We start from the raw sequence: 20,487 nt of genomic DNA, 5'->3' as shown, positions 1-20,487 counted from the left end.
ACTCTGTTCTGTTCCATTGGTCTATATCTCTGTTTTGGTACCAGTACCATGCTGTTTTGGTTACTGTAGCCTGTTTGTAGTATAGTTTGAAGTCAGGTAGCGTGACACCTCCAGCTTTGTCCTTTTGGCTTAGGATTGTCTTGGCAATGCGGGCTCCTTTTTGGTTCCATATGAACTTTAAAGCAGTTTTTTCCAATTCTGTGAAGAAACTCATTGGTAGCTTGATGGGGATGGCATTGAATCTATAAATAACCTTGGGCAGTATGGCCATTTTCACGATATTGATTCTTCCTATCCATGAGCATGGTATGTTCTTCCATTTGTTTGTGTCCTCTTTTATTTCACTGAGCAGTGGTTTGTAGTTCTCCTTGAAGAGGTCCTTGACATCCCTTGTAAGTTGGATTCCTAGGTATTTTATTCTCTTTGAAGCAATTGTGAATGGAAGTTCATTCCTGACTTGGCTCTCTGCTTGTCTGTTACTGGTGTATAAGAATGCTTGTGATTTTTGCACATTAATTTTGTATCCTGAGACTTTGCTGAAGTTGCTTATCAGCTTAAGGAGATTTTGGGCTGAGATGATGGGGTTTTCTAAATATACAATCATGTCATCTGCAAACAGGGACAATTTGACTTCTTCTTTTCCTAACTGAATACCCTTGATTTCTTTCTCTTGCCTGATTGTCCTAGCCAGGACTTCCAACACTATGTTGAATAGGAGTAGTGAGAGAGGGCATCCCTGTCTTGTACCAGTTTTCAAAGGGAATTTTTCCAGTTTTTGCCCATTCAGTATGATATTAGCTGTGGGTTTGTCATAAATAGCTCTTATTATTTTGAGGTACGTTCCATCAATACCGAATTTATGGAGCGTTTTTAGCATGAAGGGCTGTTGAATTTTGTCAAAAGCCTTTTCTGCATCTATTGAGATAATCATGTGGTTCTTGACTTTGGTTCTGTTTATATGCTGGATTATGTTTATTGATTTGCGAATGTTGAACCAGCCTTGCATCCCAGGGATGAAGCCCACTTGATCATGGTGGATAAGCTTTTGGATGTGCTGCTGAATCCGGTTTGCCTGTATTTTATTGAGGATTTTTGCATCGATGTTCATCAGGGATATTGGTCTAAAATTCTCTTTTTTTGTTGTGTCTCTGCCAGGCTTTGGTATCAGGATGATGTTGGCCTCATAAAATGAGTTAGGGAGGATTCCCTCTTTTTCTATTGATTGGAATAGTTTCAGAAGGAATGGTACCAGCTCCTCCTTGTACCTCTGGTAGAATTCAGCTGTGAATCCATCTGGTCCTGGACTTTTTTTGGTGGGTAGGCTATTAATTGTTGCCTCAATTTCAGAGCCTGCTATTGGTCTATTCAGGGATTCAACTTCTTCCTGGTTTAGTCTTGGGAGAGTGTAAGTGTCCAGGAAATTATCCATTTCTTCTAGATTTTCTAGTTGATTTGCGTAGAGGTGTTTATAGTATTCTCTGATGGTAGTTTGTATTTCTGTGGGGTCCGTGGTGATATCCCCTTTATCATTTTTTATTGCATCTATTTGATTCCTCTCTCTTTTCTTCTTTATTAGTCTTGCTAGCGGTCCGTCGGTCCGTCAATTTTGTTGATCTTTTCAAAAAACCAACTCCTGGATTCATTGATTTTTTGGAGGGTTTTTTGTGTCTCTATCTCCTTCAGTTCTGCTCTGATCTTAGTTATTTCTTGCCTTCTGCTAGCTTTTGAATGTATTTCCTCTTGCCTCTCTAGTTCTTTTAATTGTGATGTTAGAGTGTCCATTTTAGATCTTTCCTGCTTTCTCTTGTGGGCATTCAGTGCTATAAATTTCCCTCTACACACTGCTTTAAATGTGTCCCAGAGATTCCGGTATGTTGTATCTTTGTTCTCATTGGTTTCAAAGAACATCTTTATTTCTGCCTTCATTTCATTATGTACCCAATAGTCATTCAGGAGCAGGTTGTTCAGTTTCCATGTAGTTGAGTGGTTTTGATTGAGTTTCTTAGTCCTGAGTTCTAGTTTGATTGCACTGTGGTCTGAGAGACAGTTTGTTATAATTTCTGTTCTTTTACATTTGCTAAGGAGTGCTTTACTTCCAATTATGTGGTCAATTTTGGAATAAGTGCGATGTGGTGCTGAGAAGAATGTCTATTCTGTTGATTTGGGGTGGAGAGTTCTATAGATGTCTATTAGGTCCGCTTGGTGCAGAGATGAGTTCAATTCCTGGATATCCTTGTTAACTTTCTGTCTCGTTGATCTGTCTAATGTTGACAGTGGAGTGTTGAAGTCTCCCATTATTATTGTATGGGAGTCTACGTCTCTTTGTAAGTCTCTAAGGACTTGCTTTATGAATCTGGGTGCTCCTGTATTGGGTGCATATATATTTAGGATAGTTAGCTCTTCCTGTTGAATTGATCCCTTTACCATTATGTAATGGCCTTCTTTGTCTCTTTTGATCTTTGAGGGTTTCAAGTCTGTTTTATCAGAGACTAGTATTGCAACCCCAGCTTTTTTTTGTTCTCCATTTGCTTGGTAGATCTTCCTCCATCCCTTTATTTTGAGCCTATGTATGTCTCTGCATGTGAAATGGGTCTCCTGAATACAGCAGACTGACGGGTCTTGACTCTTTATCCAGTTTGCCAGTCTGTGTCTTTTAATTGGACCATTTAGTCCATTTACATTTAAGGTTAATATTGTTATGTGTGACCTTGATCTAGCCATTATGATATTAACTGGTTATTTTGCTCGTTAGTTGATGCAGTTTCTTCCTAGCCTCGATGGTCTTTACATTTTGGCATGTTTTTGCAATGGCTGGTACCGGTTGTCCCTTTCCATGTTTAGGGCTTCCTTCAGGGTCTCTTGTAAGGCAGGCCTGGTGGTGTCAAAATCTCTAAGCATTTGCTTATCTGTAAAGGATTTTATTTCTCCTTCACTTATGAAACTTAGTTTGGCTGGATATGAAATTCTGGGTTGAAAATTCTTTTCTTTAAGAACGTTGAATATTGGCCCCCACTCTCTTCTGGCTTGTAGAGTTTCTGCCGAGAGATCTGCTGTTAGTCTGATGGGCTTCCCTTTGTGGGTAACCCGACCTTTCTCTCTGGCTGCTCTTAAGATTCTTTCCTTCATTTCAACTTTGGTGAATCCGGCAATTATGTGTCTTGGAGTTGCTCTTCTCGAGGAGTATCTTTGTGGCATTCTCTGTATTTCCTGAATTTGAATGTTGGCCTGCCCTACTAGGTTGGGGAAGTTCTCCTGGGTGATATCCTGAAGAGTGTTTTCCAACTTGGTTCCATTTTCCCCCTCACTTTCAGGCACCCCAATCAGATGTAGATTTGGTCTTTTTACATAATCCCATACTTCTTGCAGGCTTTGTTCATTTCTTTTTCTTCTTTTTTCTTTTGGTTTCTCTTCTCGCTTCATTTCATTCATTTGATCCTCAATCGCTGATACTCTTTCTTCCAGTTGATCGAGTCGGTTACTGAAGCTTGTGCATTTGTCACGTATTTCTCGTGTCATGGTTTTCATCTCTGTCATTTCGTTTATGACCTTCTCTGCATTAATTAGTCTAGCTGTCAATTCTTCCACTCTTTTTTCAAGATCTTTAGTTTCTTTGCGCTGGGTACGTAATTCCTCCTTTAGCTCTGAGAAGTTTGATCGACTAAAGCCTTCTTCTCTCATCTCGTCAAAGTCATTCTCTGACCAGCTTCGATCCGTTGCTGGCGATGGGCTGCGCCCCTTTGCAGGGGTGATGCGCTCTTATTTTTTGAATTTCCAGCTTTTCTGCCCTGCTTTTTCTCCATCTTTGTGGTTTTATCTGTCTCTGGTCTTTGATGATGGTGACATACTGATGGGATTTTGGTATAGGTGTCCTTCCTGTTTGATAGTTTTCCTTCTGACAGTCAGGACCCTCAGCTATAGGTCTGTTGGAGATTGCTTGAGGTCCACTCCAGACCCTGTTTGCCTGGGTATCAGCAGCAGAGGTTGCAGAAGATAGAACATTGCTGAACAGCGAGTGTACCTGTCTGATTCTTCCTTTGGAAGCTTCCTCTCAGGGGTGTACTCCACCCTGTGAGGTGTGGGGTGTCAGACTGCCCCTAGTGGGGGATGTCTCCCATTTAGGCTACTCAGGGGTCAGTGACCCACTTGAGCAGGCAGTCTGTCCCTTCTCGGATCTCAGCCTCCGTGTTGGGAGATCCACTGCTCTCTTCAAAGCTGTCAGACAGAGTTGTTCGCGTCTGCTCAGGCCTCTGCTCCTTCCCCTGTTGGTTTTTTAGCTGAGCCCTGCCCCCAGAGGTGGAGTCTATAGAGACAGGCAGGTTTCCTTGAGCTGCTGTGAGCTCCACCCAGTTCGAGCTTCCCAGCGGCTTTGTTTACCTACTTAAGCCTCAGCAATGGCGGGCGCCCCTCCCCCAGCCTGGCTGCTGCCTTGCGGTTAGATTGCCGCAGACTGCTGTGTTAACAATGAGGGAGGCTCCGTGGGCATGGGACCCTCCCGGCCAGGTAAGGAATATATTCTTCTGGTGTGCCCTTTAGCTTAGAGCGCGGTATTGGGGTGGGAGTTACCCGATTTTCCAGGTGTTGTGTGTCTCAGTTCCCCTGGCTAGGAAAAGGGATACCCTTCCTCCTTGCACTTCCCAGGTGAGGCGATGCCTCGCCCTGCTTCAGCTCTCGCTGGTCAGGCTGCAGCAACTGACCAGCACTGATTGTCTGGCACTCCCTAGTGAGATGACCCCAGTACCTCAGTTGAAGATGCAGAAATCACCGGTCTTCTGTGTCGCTCGCGCTGGGAGTTGGAGACTGGAGCTATTCCTATTCGGCCATCTTGCTCCGCCCCCCCCCCCCTTTGTTAATTGGCTTTTCCTTTACTTAAAATGCTTTCCCCCTTCCTGCTTCTCTACTCAGGTAAACCGTTCTCGTATCCTTCATAACTTGAGTCTCCTTTCTCTTTTCTAAAGATTTTTCTTATCAGTATCCCTTCCCCAATTTGAGCCCATTTTCTAGAAAGAATTAATAGCTTTCTTATATGACTCTCAAGGTATTTCTGTGTGGTCCTCTAACAGCCTTCATTTATTTTATCTGGTAATTATAGATGTCCATTTGTTCTAGGGAAGGCAGGTGTCAGGTCTTACTCATCTTTATATTCCTGGTTTGACATACAGGGCCTGATGTCTAGTAAGCACTTGATATCTGTTTATTTTAATGTTTATGCCCTACATTATCTATCACAAGTATTAAACGTTGATGGGTGCTCTGTAAATGTTAAATTGAGTTAATTATTTTCAATCCTATACGAAGTTACGTAGTGATTCCTCTATTCATTTGTGAATTTTTGATAATCCTATATTAAGAGTTGCACTTAGAATGGGAGTTCCATGAGGGCAACAGCACTTCTGTCTTACTGCTCTGTCTGCTATGTTGGCCCATAATTAACCACTCAGTAAGCCTTTTGTGAAAACAACCTTAATGAGTCTTCCACCGCGAGTCTTTTGAATAGGAATGGATTTAAAGCTGATCCCTAATACATCTTTCAAACTTTAAGTCAGTAGCTTTTTTACACAAACTTTTTAAAGTTGATAAATCCCCCAGAAATTATTCTGAGGAAGCTGATGGGATAGAAATGAAACAGATTAAGGAGCTCTAGGCACTCACCACTCCCCTTCATTCTCCTTCCTCTCTTGGTGGGGATCAGTAGAGCAGGATTCTCAAAACCATGGAGTTCTTGGGAGCATCCTTTGAAAGCCTCTAATTCTGTTCCATACTCTAATTTCCAAAAGAGGGAATTGTGGCCCATAGTGGTTAAATGCCCTTTCCAAGGTTACACAGCTATACATGGTAGTGCCGACCCATGTCTTCTGACTCTCATCCCATTGCACTTACAACTAGTCTACATGTTCCCCTTTTCCCATATTCCATACATAGCACCTTACACATCTAAGTTTTTTCTTTAATAATGATCTTCTCTTTAAGAAACGCCATCACTCCCAGTTGTACCACTTGCACCAGGCTAAATTATTCCTCAGCGTTTACCCCTTTCAGATATTTATAGACCATTATGGCACTCCCTGGTCACCTGTCAGCTTCCTAATATGTACACATATGGTTTCTTTAATCTTTCTCTACAGTCAGCTTCTCTAGTCCCTTAATCATTTGTACCATTCTCTCTCTAATGCCTATAAGGGAACTGTTTGAATATAGTCCATATGGGAAAAGTAACCTCAGCATGTTGTAACAGGGAGCAGAAAAACATGCTGAATAGATGAAAGGAACAATCTACAGGTTAATTAGTAGTATGGCCACAAATATGTGCACAGTTTTGTTTCAGAAATAAAGCAAGCTGTATTTGTTGTAACTATCTCTTCTTTGAACTTAACAGAATGCTGATAATGCCAAGCTGTGTTTACAGTCCAAATTTTTGCTAAAGACCTTCAACTTTGCACTCTCCCTGTGTGGTGTCTCTTGCCCAAGACAGAACTTCCAATAAAATCACATGGGAGCTGATGCAAGAAACCGTTACTGAGCTTATCTGTTTTTAGGCAGTTTCTGTGGAAGTATATGGTTTCTGGGAGCTCCCTATAAGCCTTAGTAAGGGAAAGCTCTTGACTTATCTCACTAGTTATTAGGGATTTGGATATGTGTTTACTAAATATGATAATCTAAATATGGAAACTACATTAGTACAAGAGGAATCACCCAGAAATATACTCTACTGGCATAAATAAAACATTACCTATTGCCCAGTTTTCTCATTTGTTTCATTTTATAACTTTTATAATGTGTCAATAAGTTTGAGGTCTTGAAGGACTGCTCAGAAATCACCACAGAGTGGATTCTCCTTACCCTCAATCAGCCTTAATTAAAATTTAGTTTGTGTGTTTATCCTATAAAGTTTATCTCATAATAAAAACTGAAGACTAGGACGATCCTTAGAAAAACATTTGATTCAGTGTATTTATTTTATAAAAGAGAGTCACAGAGAGAAAATGTGGCCAGCCCAGGTACATGGCTTCCTAGACAATGTTCCGTTTCCCAAAATTTTCATTGGTCCAGAAAGTGTCCCTTCATTCCCAACCAAATCCTTCCTATAATGCTTTCCATGCCTTTCTGCTGCTGCTCTCTCTGATGATCTCACAGGTCTATAAGCTCTTACAAGTAGAAATGTGATTTCTTGCTGTGTTCTTGTTATAAAGCATTGCCATGCAACTGAGAAGTTATGAGAGCCAGTGGATTTTATTAGAATGGAATTTAAACTTTTCTACTTTAAAACCCAATGATTCTGCTAATCTGCAGGTAGCAAAGAAGGGTGATTATTTTCTCTCTCACACAAAGTAAGATTGTGAAGGAGCTTATTCTCTGAATGAAACAGGAGAGGAGAAAAGTAAGAACCTTCTAATGTTTTATTCAAATGTTAACAAAGAAAATTGAGAAGTGTGTTTCCTTAAAATTGACACCATTTTTATCCCAAACATTCTGGTAAGTGATAGCAGCTGACTGTGCAAGCTTCTATGGAGAGAGAGAGGAATTTTTCCAGGAGCATAGTCCCAATGGGAAGTATTACTTAAAAGTAATACACTAATCACTTTCAATCTTGCATATTTCCACATACTGTGTGCACACATATGTGTATTAATAACTGTTCCCTAGACGTCACTTCAGCACTCAGAGAGCTCAGTGTTGCTATGCAAGTGCTGGAAATGGAATCAGATGCAGACTACCGTTTAGCAATGAGAATTCTTCAGAGATACAAGAATGGAAAAGGCCTTAGGTCCTGCCTCATGGGTCTCCCCCTGAGCTCCAGTGTAACATCAGGTGTCAAATATTTGTGACCCCATCTGCTCACTCCACTGAGAATCTAATTGGCATTGCCAGTATTTGTGAGATGCTCATATCTTCAAAATCAATCTACTCAAATCAGTCTTGCATTCTACCTTGTGGATTTGGCATGGAAATTTTTCGGAATGTCATTGCTGGATGGAAGCCCCAGATATATAAGTATATCTGTTCCACTGTACAGGTGACTTTTATTAATATTCATAAGAAAATTTGTTTTACAGCAGTATATTTTAGAGGAATTCTTTGCATTTTATTTGTATGTGTGTATACTTATATTACTGGCAGGATACACACACACACACATATATATATACACACACACATATACATATATATATATATATATATATATATATATATATATATATATATGTTTGTATCCTGCCAGTAATACTTTGAGGTACCTAGGGCTGAGATTACTATTTATCTTCCACCTATCGCTCAAATGGGTAAAATAGCTTACTCAAAGTCACAGATCATATATATGGTGCAGCTGGAATCAAAACTCAATTCTTCTATCTACAGATTTACCACTACTTGAGTAGTTTGTGGTGTTTTAAAAAATAATAAATAACAGGCCGGGCACAGTGGCTCACACCTGTAATCCCAGCACTTTGGGAGCCTGGAGCAGGTGGATCACCAGGTCAGGAGTTCGAGACCAGCCTGGCTAACATGGTGAAACCCTGTTTCTACTAAAAATACAAAAAATTAGCCAGGCATGATGGCGTGCGCCTGTAATCCCAGCTACTCGGGAAGCCGAGGCAGGAGAATCACTTGAACCCAGGAGGCAGAGGTTTCTGTGAGCCAAGATTGTGCCATTGCACTCCAACTTGGGCGACAAAAGCAAAACTCTGTCTCAAAGTAATAATAAGTAACAAAGCTAAGCTGGAAAGATTCTGTTAAGTGAATGTTATACATAATACCAACGTGTAAAGCAATCATTTTATTACTGGCTGTGGTAATAAAATGGGGCCAGAGCCTTGACTTCTTTTGCCTCAACACAGCTCTGCAGAACTCACTCACTACACCATATCCTGCTGCTATTCCTTTGGTTTCCAGAACATGCGGATGTACAAATCCAAAACACCACAGTGTTTCAGAGAGAAATGGCATGACTCTACTGGTTCCAACTGTAATGGAGTTCACCTGGTTCTGGAGTCATACAGAAGCCATGTTGTAGACTTAGTGTCTCCCATGCAATACTCCTATTTACAATGAAAATCTACTGTTATGTAGAAGGAGAAATTCCTCACGATCAGGCAACAGCGCCTACTAGTGGGAAGAAACTAATATTTGAGGTAGGGCACCTGGGAGATAGCTTTGTGCATCTTGAGAGAGTGCTGTCCTGAGAGCCCAAAGGCTATCAGGCCTCATCTCTCCTGATAGCTTGCTATGACATCTTAATCAAAGAATTGCCTCTCTCTTTCCCTTTGTTCTGAGTCTGTAAATGAAGAGGTTGGAATGGCTACTTTCTAAATTTTCTACACGTCCTATGACCCTTTAAATCCTCTTAACAGTGTATTATGGATATTTTGCTACTAAACGGTGAAACAGAATCCTGAGTAAGACGAACTGGCTTCCTAAGGAAGTAATGTGATGAGAATAGCACCATCTTTGGGGCCAGCTCCATTTATGCAGGTAATATGGTATGGTCCAGCTCAAAGATCACTAGACTGGGCTGACTTGCATCTCTGCTACCTACTTCTCAAGTCATGTACAAGGTTATTCCTGTGTTAACTCATGTGTTAAGAAGAGGATAATTGTCTCATTTAGCTTTTAGTTGTTGTAAGATTCATAAGAGAATCTAGAAATTATGAAGTTTTATGTGAAACTGCAAATTTATTCTCAGTCTTTATATATCACAATTTTAATTTAGGTTAATTATAATTTTTATTTTCCCCTTTTTGTTCTATATTCTAAATTCGTATCTCCCATGGAGGCAGGTACCGTATGGACAAAGTCTTTTAGTAGTCACATATTGTTTTCGTCCATTTTGTGCTGCTATAGCAGAATAACTGAGACTGAGTAATTTATAAAGAACAAAAATTTGTGTTATCATGGTTCTAGAGGCTGGTAAGTCCAAGATCAAGGCACCAGCAGGGTTCATTTTCTGGTGAGGGCTACTCTGTGTTTCCAGTATGGTGCTTTGTGCTACATCCTCACATGGCAGACAGTGGAAGAGCAAGCCAGCAGAAGGCCGCATGAAACCAGTTTCACAAAGGGCTTTATCCCATTCATGAGGGAGGAGCTAGTATGGCCTAATCAATACTTTTTAATAACATCACTATATCTACTGCTGAATTTTGGAGGGAACCGATTCAAATCATAGCACACATCTTTTCTAAGATGGAAAGGGTACTATGATCATTGGAGAAATACTCATTCCTTTGCATATTGGTTTACTATCCAAGCCAGGTGTGGTGGTTCACGCTTGTAATTCCAGCACTTTGGGAGGCCGAGATGGTGGCTCACCTGAGGTCAAGAGTTTGAGACCAGCCTGGCCAACATGGTGCAACTCCATCTCTACTACAAATACCAAAAAATTAGCCAGGCATGGTGGCACACACCTGTAATCCCAGCTACTCAGGAGGCTGAGGCCAGAGAATTGCTTGAACCTGGGAGGTGGAGGTTGCAGCGAGCCGAGATCACACCACTGCACTCCAGCCTGGGCAACAGAGTGAGACTCTGTCTCAAAAAAAAAAAAAAAAAAAAAACAGTTTAATATCCAGAGAATCTGTTCCATGTTAACACTCTTTTGTGTCTGCTTTCTTCTTTTGTGAAACAGGAAGGTAAGAGGGACACTGGAGAAAACCTAATGTTCTTTACACAATGAGTCATAGTTCTCCATCTGCAAACTGTGGCTCCCATTTATGTCTTGGTGACAGTATGACTGTTACATGTTATCTACATGGATTCCACCTCATTTGCAACATGTTCTTCTGCCTGAGCTCTGTCCTTTGGATCTGATTTAACTTTACATGGTCTTAAGTCACACATTGAACTCCTAGGTTCTGTAGGCCACTAACCCTTTTTAAGTTTGAGTATTTTAATTGTTAAAATGAGAGTGATTATAACCCTTGCTTTGCTGCGTCCGAATATTACTGAGGGATCAAATGCGTTGATAAATAAGATAAAGCACTAGACAAATAGAAGGGATACTTGTTGACTTCACAGGGTGAAGATTATTCTGTTGCTGGCTGCTGAAATACAGTAGCTTTAGAAACACCCCCTTGGGTTGCCTTATTATCAGGTTTGGTCTCAAATAACCAGAATAAATTTGGAGATTTCCTACCACAAAAGCTAAAAGTACCTGGGCAAATTTACCCTTTGAGTGGACCTAAGGGAAATATAGATTCCCATGAGAGAGATCATGGAGCAGATTCAAACCATAAGTCAAAAATAATTGTTGCAATAGTGGTTCTAACTGTACTTGTAAATATTGATTTTTCTGTTAGCAGATCAATCATGAAATGAATTCTAAATATAGAAGACTGGATTAAAAATTAAGACTGAGAATGTGAAAATGTCCATGTGTAAAAATTAAAGAGAAATCTTGCTTTGGCCAAAAGAAATACGGCTGTTTCTGTCAGGAATGTTCTGTGATGTAATCAAGTTTCCTGCCTGGCCAGATAATTTTAGGAATTTTGGACTTTTAAAGCAATAAGTCAGTTTAGAAAACTGGTTAAGTTAAAGTCAGACTGCCTAAGCGCCAATTCCAGCTTCAATATTTAACTCTGTGGTTGTGGGCAAGGCATGTAATCTCTTTATGCTGCCTTTTCATCCACTATTATGGAAGTAATGATAGAACCTACATCACAGAGTTGTTGGGGTGATTATGTGAGATAATACAATTAAATACTTAACACCTGGCACATAAAAAGTGCTGAATAAATATTGACTATTATCATCACCCAGGGTTTGAAAATTTTTGTAGGATTAAGATTCAAATTTCTACCAAAAATTCCATCAGTAAAATATTGATAAATATAAATCTTAACTGACTGCCTCAGAGACATAGCAACCTCTATTTTCCACTCATTGACTGTCATCTTTAGAGAACAGTCCAAAGCATGCACCTTTCTGTTCTGGTTGTTATGAGCTCTTTTTTTGAAGTTGAGCTATCTACCTCCTATAGTTTGAAGGAGAAAGAAGTAGGTCTCATGCTGGACACCCTCTAGATGTTACCATCTCCGAATGTCACAGCTAAGTATTTAAGGCAATTATGATCATCTCCCTCTTAGAGAAGCCTAGGAAAGGTTACTGCAGTACTTGGCACAGAACAGAAGCTCAGCAAGTGCATTTGTTGAGGGATTGACAAAATGGCTGGATAAGTGACTCAACTAAGACCACTTATCTAGTAAGTGCATCTACTTAGCTGCTTGTTTTGAAAACAAGGAAATTCGGGCTCAGAAAATTTAGAAAACTTGTCTAGGCTGCCAATAGCTAGTAACAAAGGCAAGAATTGCACATCTGATTTTCTTTACACCATGTTATATGTAACTGTTCAAAAGATACCATGTATTATACTCGAAAATGCAAAGCGGGGTTGTTTTGTTTTGTTTGTGGTGGTGGTGGTGGTGGCAGTATTTTTGTTTTGTTTTTGCTGCTTTTCCTGAAAGTAGAAGTTGTTATCAAAATGTTACTGTCATGACTACTGTGTGTAGATGTTATTAGTTTCGCCAAGGTTGGGAACAGGGCTTGTGTTGCCCAACTTGCTGCCCCTCTCAGCCTAATGTTAAAGTTCCAGTTTCCTAGAATGTAGCCCCTGGGAGATTTGGCACTAGCCATCACTGCATTCTAATACCCCGGGACAAACTACTCTTTGTGGAACCCAGAAGCACCCAGTCCTTGTTACAGCAATGGTTCTCAAACTCACATTCCTGATGGGAAGCTAGAGTCGAAGGGTCAACACCCAAGAGCTGCAGTGGAGGACCGTCACTTTCACTAAGATCCCCTGAGACTTGTGGGGGTGGAGAAGTGATGCTGGACTGGCCCTTCCTCTTTCCCTGCAGGTGTTCATGGGTTCTGCTTCTAAACAATACTGATATAGGTCAGAATTATGACTGCATTATATACATAGAAACATGTGCTGATTGAGAAAATGGTCAGACTTGGTTGCAGTCTCAGCCCCACTGCATTCTACCTTTGAGACTTTGGCCAGGTGATGGAACCTCTGGTTTCTTATCTAAAAAGGAGAATAATTGGTTGGTAAGACTAAACGAAAGAATGTATGTGAAGTGCTTAGGACAGTGCTGAGCACAGATAAAAATGCACAATAATTTTCTGTTTTTTGTTAGGTTCCTTCACAATACATATATTTACATCAGCGAAACATGCTTGCTTTTGCAACCTTCTGTGGGACTCCCCCTCCTAATTTACCACCTCACCTGAAGGTCTAAGCTAAGCAAATCTCTATCTATAAATGAATCACATCGTGGTTAGACTTTATAACAACTTCCCCTTACCAGGAGAAGACTCAGCCTTCACTTCATCTCATCTGGTTTGCTGCCCAGGCCTTTGTCCACTCATTCCTGAACTCCTGTCCCTGACAACCTTGGGGTTTTGGCTTGTCGTGTGTGTTGTGTTTTTCTTTTTTTACTTTAGCTTAATTTCTCTTTTTGGACTAAGTTGTTAAAATGTTTCTTAATTTGACTGTCTCCGAAAGTGTTTTGTGTCTACCACTCATCCTAGTGGCAGTCATTGATCCTTTTCTTGTTGCGAGTGTCTGAGCGTGGGTGTGTGTGAGTGTGTATACGTGTGTGTAGAGGGAAAAACAAGAGAGAGGGAAACAGACATGGGAGCCACCTTTCCCCCACTGTCCACGGACCTGTTGAACCTGCAAGCCTCTCTACAGAATCAGATCTACACAAGTACAGCGACAGAACTACATGTGTTGTGCAGTCCAGCTTTAAAGATATGATAAAAACTCTTGTATTCACAGAGCTACGTGGCAGTAACCACAGGAGACTGGATATTGCTACATTATGTAAAGGCAGAGTCCCAAGAAAATAGTGAGAACTCAGTTTGATGCGTGATGTGATATGTGATATCCTACTTTGCATGGCTATCTGTTGACATTCTTTGTGGATTCTGTATTGTCTAAGGCCACAGCAGTGCCATATGATAAATTCATCGGCAACCCAAAAGAAGCCTGTTCTATCGGAGTGCTTCCAATTAATATAAGTAAACCGCTTTCTCTGGCTCAATGCTACCAAAATATTTTATGAGAAAATTTAGCTGATTCTGCTCATGTATATTTCCAATGGATGGAAAGCCATTACAAACTTTTCAAACTAAAATATAAAGACAGCATTAGGGAGAATCCTCTCTGTGGTGAAAAACAACATGTATTATGATGCCTTAGGAATTTCTTTTTTTCAGCCAACTCGTGGTTGAGCAGTCTGTCCCCAAACTCTTTTGCATGCAGATGAAACCTGTTTGGGCGATACTTGTCAGCTTTTGTTCTGACAAGCAGGACAGAAATAGGCACCTCCTGGAACACCGAGTTTGACTTGACTCAACATAGAATCACCTGGAGAGTTTTAAAAGTTTCTCTCCTGTAATATCCTACCCCCAGACCAATGAAATCAGAATCTTTGGAGTTGGGAACCAGGGATCAAGATTATCTTTTAAGTTTCCTAGATGATTGCAATCTACAGGCAAGATTGAGTCACTGTCCTAGAATATAAGCAGTTTAAGAAACAAGTTGTCTATTATTACATGCCTCAATACTACAGAGTCCATGAAATAAAAGCTTTGGTCATAAGAAAATGCCACCATCCTAGAGCCTTCAGTTAACATCATATGGGCCTGTCATATAAAGAATGCAAACTCATTCTGTTATCTTTTTGTGCCTTCAGTGGAAGATCATTTCTAAATCAGCTTAATGGAAACTGTGCTTCAGGAAAATAACTTCAGTAGCCATATGTAGGATAAATTGGAGCAGGTTTTGTTTCTAGGAATACGTTGCCATCATTTCACTACCCTTACATAATCTTATTGATTCAACTTTTAGAACCAAGACTTTTTTCAGAATATATTGAAGAATATGCTTAATGGGAATGCTGATATATCATACAATTGGCATATAGAGCTTCAGTTCATTATCATATTTAAAGGTACAATATCAATTTTGCTTGTGCTTAAAATGTCTATTATAATTTAAGTAGCAAGGAAGACATGAAGACAAATGTGACCTGGCTTGATGTCTGCCCGTATTTAATACTTTACATTTGATGGTGAATAATGGGAAAGTTTGGGAGTATGTCATCCCCAGTCACCATGGCATCAACTCCCAAAATGGCTATGGACAGCTTTGGTCCTGCCTCAAAACAAGCACTGCTTGCAAAAGAGGATCTGTGGCTTATTTTTATCAGTTGTGTAGTGATCACAGGAAAAACATTTTAAATAAAAAGCTTATTTTGCCATCATGAAAGAAACAAATTCATGTTACCAGAAGAGAAAATAAATATGACAAGCCAGCCCGGTGCAGTGGTTCATGCCTGTAATCCTGGCACCTTGGGAGGCCAAGGTTGAAGGACTGCATGAGCCCAGGAGCTCGAGACCAGCCTGGGAAGCACGGCAAGATCCTATCTCTATAGGAAAAAATTAAACATTAGCTGGGCTTGGTGGCATGTGCTATATAGTCCCAGCTACTGGTGGCAAGGGCTGAGGGAGGAGGATCACTTGAGCCCAGGAGTTCAAGGGTGTAGTGAGCCATGATTGCACTATTGCTTTCCAGCCTGGGCAACAGAATGAGATCCTGTAAAAAAAAAAAAAAAAAAAAAAAAAAGAAACTTGAAAACCCATATCACACTATTCTACTTCCCTTGTTCAACCTGTAGATTTGCCTGGAATGCCACTCTTCACCCATGCCATTCATAAAAATGACTTGTTAAAATTCTAACTCTTCAGATTAGCTCCATTACTAAGGCTTCTGTAAAGCCTTTCTGTTGGTAAGAGGAAGTAAATCAGAGATATCAGACCCATCAGGAAGCCATTGCAATAGCCCTTGAAAGGAAGCGTGATTAGGTAGTAGGTGTGTGGTGGAAAGCAGGCATTTCCGAGACATTGCTGAGGTTGCTATAGATGGGAGAGCGGAGGTGAAGGATGAGAATGGATGGCTGAATCTAGAGTCAGTACAAAACAATATATAAAATAAATAATAATATATAAACACCCTTTTTTGTTTTGTTTGGAAATCTTAATTCACTGACAAAGTTCGCCATAGGCTGCCGACCCTCTGTCATAGGATCTTTTGATTGACTGTGCTCAGCATTGCCGGCCAGCTCTTCACACCAGCCCTGGGTCTGAGCTCATCGACTGTGTTTCCTTCGTGCTCCAATGCCTTGAAGTTTGGTACTATTCTCCTGGTTTCTCTTGTTTAAAAGTGCCGAGATGCTTGTCTAAAAGATGGGCGTTAAGATTGTGGTGTGCTTTTAATAATGTGTGATGTAAGTCCCTCTAGAGGCAAGCATACACTATGCTTGAGTAACTTTCTCTCCATTCTGAATCTCTCCCTAAAGGGCATAGTTTGTAAATGTTTGTTCATGTGAAAAGGAAAGATTCGGGTACCTTTTCTGTCCTGCTAATGTGTGGGGCTCTTTTTATTTTTTGTTCTTTGCTCTTTTTCTGTACTTGTGATTTAAAGGTGCCAGACTGGTTGCCCTCAAGGCTGGTGTCCCCAGTGTATACCAAGAATAGAAAAAATAATGAGAGGCAGCAGAACTGGCTATGTCTAGGTCCAGCATATTAGGCTGACCCACTCTGGAGGAATATTCTCCAAAGCATAAAATAGATCATTCCTTAGGAATACAGTCCATCTGTTTTCATAGCTGAGAAGGCAAAACCATGTCATGCCATCACAGAGCCGCTGCATTTGTTTTGGTATCCAAGCCATAGTCACTCATTCTCTCTGTGAGGGAAAACTAGAATGTGTTTCCCTCTTCCACCTTTACCTGTCAAAATTCCAACCTTGAAGGTTGGGCTCAAATGCTTCTTTCTCCACAAAACCTTTCCTGAGCCCCGGTGAATGTGGTTTTCCTTCCACATTCCGTAGCACTTGCTTCTAAGACGTGTGACATGCTTTGTCATGTGACTATTGCATGTAGGTTGTCTTGACTGGGAGAGGCACTGACATCGCTGAATTCATTTTTGTATATCACACAGAAGCAGAACATAGTCGTGGGCAAGAGTAGATACTTGAGGTTGAATAGATGGACCATTTCAAAGCTTATCTTTTCAGCCTGACCTTTAAGGCTTTGCTCTGGCCATTCCCTCTAAATCAGTGATTGAAGTTTGCTCCCAGATCCTCATGGGTAGCTATGAAACTCTTCATAAGCCATGTAGGCTCAGGTTCTTGGATTCCAGGTATTACACTTTGGGCATCATAGTCTGAATCAAAATTGCTGCTTTAGCTGCTTAGTAGACTGCCGTTACCAATAGTTTAATATTTAATGAGAACTACTTTGGGGAGGGGAGGAAGTGTGGTCCACAGATCCCTGATAGCCCCTCGTGTACTCCGTAGTGAATCTGCTTGACACCTAGAAAAGGAAAGAGTAATGTAGAAAAAGGATTTTGTTGACTTGCCTGCATTTAACAAATGTGAAATGTAAAATTACAGCTTTCACAGGAATCTAATATGCTTTTAATAATCATATGGATTGGTAATCCATTTACTCCTAATCCCTAATTCGTTTTCTGCAATGAAATGTTGTCAAAAGGTGGCATGAAGCTGTTAGAATTTAAGCACAATTTTCAAACATAGCACAGTTTTTTTGTGTGTGTGGTTTTGATTTTTTTCCTTTTCAGAATAATTACAAAAATAGTGCCATATGAAATAGTTTTGTTACTGTTGGCAGGAAAGTCCAAAATGTTATCTCATAACAAAAACAAGTACAAGTTCAGTCTTGGATAAAAACTTTTAAAGTCTGCCACAAACAAATACTATACAAAAATTTTTCATCAAATGTCAAGACTGTGGTATCAAGACTTTATAATGATATCAACTGTAGTGGTGACAGCTTAGTTTCCAATACTTTAACTCTTTTTCCAGCACTTCATATTTCTTTTTTTTTCTTTCTTTTCTTTTCTTTTTTGTTTTGTTTTTGTTTTTGTTTTTGTTTTGTTTTTTTGAGACAGAGTCTCACTCTGTCCCCCTGGCTGAAGTGCAGTGGTGCCATCTCGGCTCACTGCACTGCCTCCCAGGTTCAAGCAATTCTCCTGCCTCAGCCTCCTGAGTAGCTGTGGTTACAGGCACGCACCACCACGGCCAGCTAGTTTTTGTATTTTTCATAGAGACGGGATTTCACCATGTTGACCAGGCTGGTCTTGAACTCCTGACCTCAGGTGATCCGCCCACCTCGGCCTCCCAAAGTGCTGGGATTGCAGGCATGAGCCACCACACCCAGCCTTCATATTTCTTATTCCTTAGGAAAAAAAATAAAGCTTAAGGTGTATACTTTGGGTTATATTTAAAGTCGCATTCAAATCCCACAACAGGATATAAAGAAATACTTTTCAGAGCCAAATACAGCCGGAGAGAATTAGAAATAAATTTACCTTTTTTTCTCTCAAGTTGAAACATCTAGCCCTCCCATGTTTGAGTGTGAAATGGCTGTCAATCCAATGTGATGGACTGTGACAAGTCTCTCCATAATGCTCCCTCACATCAGATCTGTGTTAATCCTGATGCACAGAACTGGGAATAGGCACTATAGCATAGTGGTTAAGAGCACAGATGCTGAAGTTAGACTGCTTAGACTGGAAGTTAGTTAACCATTTGTGTGACTCAGTTTCCTCATCTGTAAAATAGGCATAATAACAGTACCTGCATATCCATCATTGTGAATATGGAATGAATTATTTTATCTAAAGCCCCTAGAAAAACGTCTGACGTATGTGAAGCACTGCATTTGCTATACCTTATCTATCAAAGCCTACAGCTTCTGACTGACATTCCCAGTGTTCTGTAACTATTAGATAGAACTTTTTTTTAACTTAGTAGAAACAAAGACTAAGAAAGGAAGCTACATGTGGACCTGACGTCTGAGTCAAGATTCCCATGACGGAGGCAGATAGAGATATGGATGCCAACCTGCATAATGCCTCTCACTGATATAAATATTTGTCTGAATTTATATTTTATTGTTATTATTTAAAGCTTACGACAGATTTTAAAAACTGAAACCTGATGTCCATATGTAGGCCAGATGCCACATTAATCAATTTAAGAATGCTGGAGCTTTGCAGAATACTCGTTGCATGAACAACGAGAACTGTGGCCCTGAGAGACTCAAAACCCTACAGTATATGAAACTATTGCAGGATATGTGGATGTTCAAAGGAATAACAGACTTGGAAGCAACGTTCACTGAATTTTGATGTGTTAAACGGTGTCAAGTCCAAGAGAGAGATAAGGTCTCAGAAGACAGAACTAGAACCATGGGGTAAGCATTTAGAATAAGGAAGCGTTATGGCTCGATAGGAGAAAGAACCTTTTAGCCATCAAAGCGATCTAGAAATTAAAGGACTGCCGCGTAATCTGCCTGTCACAGAGGGCTGGCTGCAGAGGTTTTACAATCAGGGCTTTTGTAGAAGGAACTAAAATTTGAGTTTGGACCTAGTTATCCTATATTCTAACTGAAAGTGTAGAATCTGCAAGAAGAAAGGCTCTTCTGTACTGTTTTATAGATTGTGCCTTCCACTCCAAACATCCTGAGTCGTGTTCCTTTTATACTTGCATGTGAGATGAGAGTCAGAGCACTGACCTCAAAGCCAGCGACAGGGTTCTACTGTTCCTTTCTGCAAGAACTTAGACTGTGAGACTCAACCTCCTCAGCTGCTTAATGGAAAATCCCCACCATGCCAATCTTGCAGAGGATAGGGGTGGCTGTACTGGTCATCTTGCTGGGGTAATGGGATAATAGTACTGGGGTAATGATGGCAGGTGTGGTGGTTCTGTTGCCACTGGTGTTATGAACCTGCTCTCTCCTCCACTTTGGCTTTAGCAGGACTGAAGTGCTCCTTGGTGTGTTCTTATCAAACCCTTTTTTTTTTTTCCCAGGCCGCTGTGCTCGGTGTGGAGAAAACGTAGTTGGGGAAGGTACAGGATGCACTGCCATGGATCAGGTCTTCCACGTGGATTGTTTTACCTGCATCATCTGCAACAACAAGCTCCGAGGGCAGCCGTTCTATGCTGTGGAAAAGAAAGCATACTGCGAGCCCTGCTACATTGTAAGTTCCAGATTTGTTCCTCAAACGCTTTGCAAAGATGTCTTCTGTGGCTGAATGGCAGTCACTCCACATGGAACATAGACATCAGATCTTTACTTCTTCCTAGACTTCAAAATGTGTGTGGTGTGTGTGTGCGTGCGTGTGTAAATTAGCATATTGTAATTTTTTTCTACACATCCCCCATTCATATGCGATCAGAAAGGTGTATGAGCGTGGGATTGCCCTTCAGTTACTGGTCTGCTGGGAAGATCATTAGCCTGTGGCTTTCAAGCATGTATGTACAAGCTAAAATTTTCTTTCTTGAAGCATCAGAAAGCTTTCCAAGTAGCTGACTCACACCTCTTATAAGATCTCACCCTACATTTGAAGTGCCCAGTATTTTCAGGGAAACTTTACAGAATCTCTGGACTTGTCAGTCCTCTT

The 20,487-nt window shown here is 40.6% G+C and overlaps 1 protein-coding gene across 1 annotated transcript in view; it reads left to right on the top strand.

The window, feature by feature from the left end:
* LPP (LIM domain containing preferred translocation partner in lipoma) overlaps positions 1-20,487 on the top strand; it is a 670,645-nt gene that overhangs the window by 516,756 nt on the left and 133,402 nt on the right. Inside the window, exon 9 of the mRNA XM_030932348.1 lies at positions 19,895-20,064. Coding sequence (XP_030788208.1) covers positions 19,895-20,064 — 170 coding nt within the window. The remainder of the gene's footprint in view (positions 1-19,894; positions 20,065-20,487) is intronic.

The sequence above is a fragment of the Rhinopithecus roxellana genome, chromosome 1 (genome assembly GCF_007565055.1).
Source record: "Rhinopithecus roxellana isolate Shanxi Qingling chromosome 1, ASM756505v1, whole genome shotgun sequence".
NCBI lineage: Eukaryota > Metazoa > Chordata > Mammalia > Primates > Cercopithecidae > Rhinopithecus > Rhinopithecus roxellana.
This window is presented reverse-complemented; position numbering and strand designations above follow the sequence as displayed.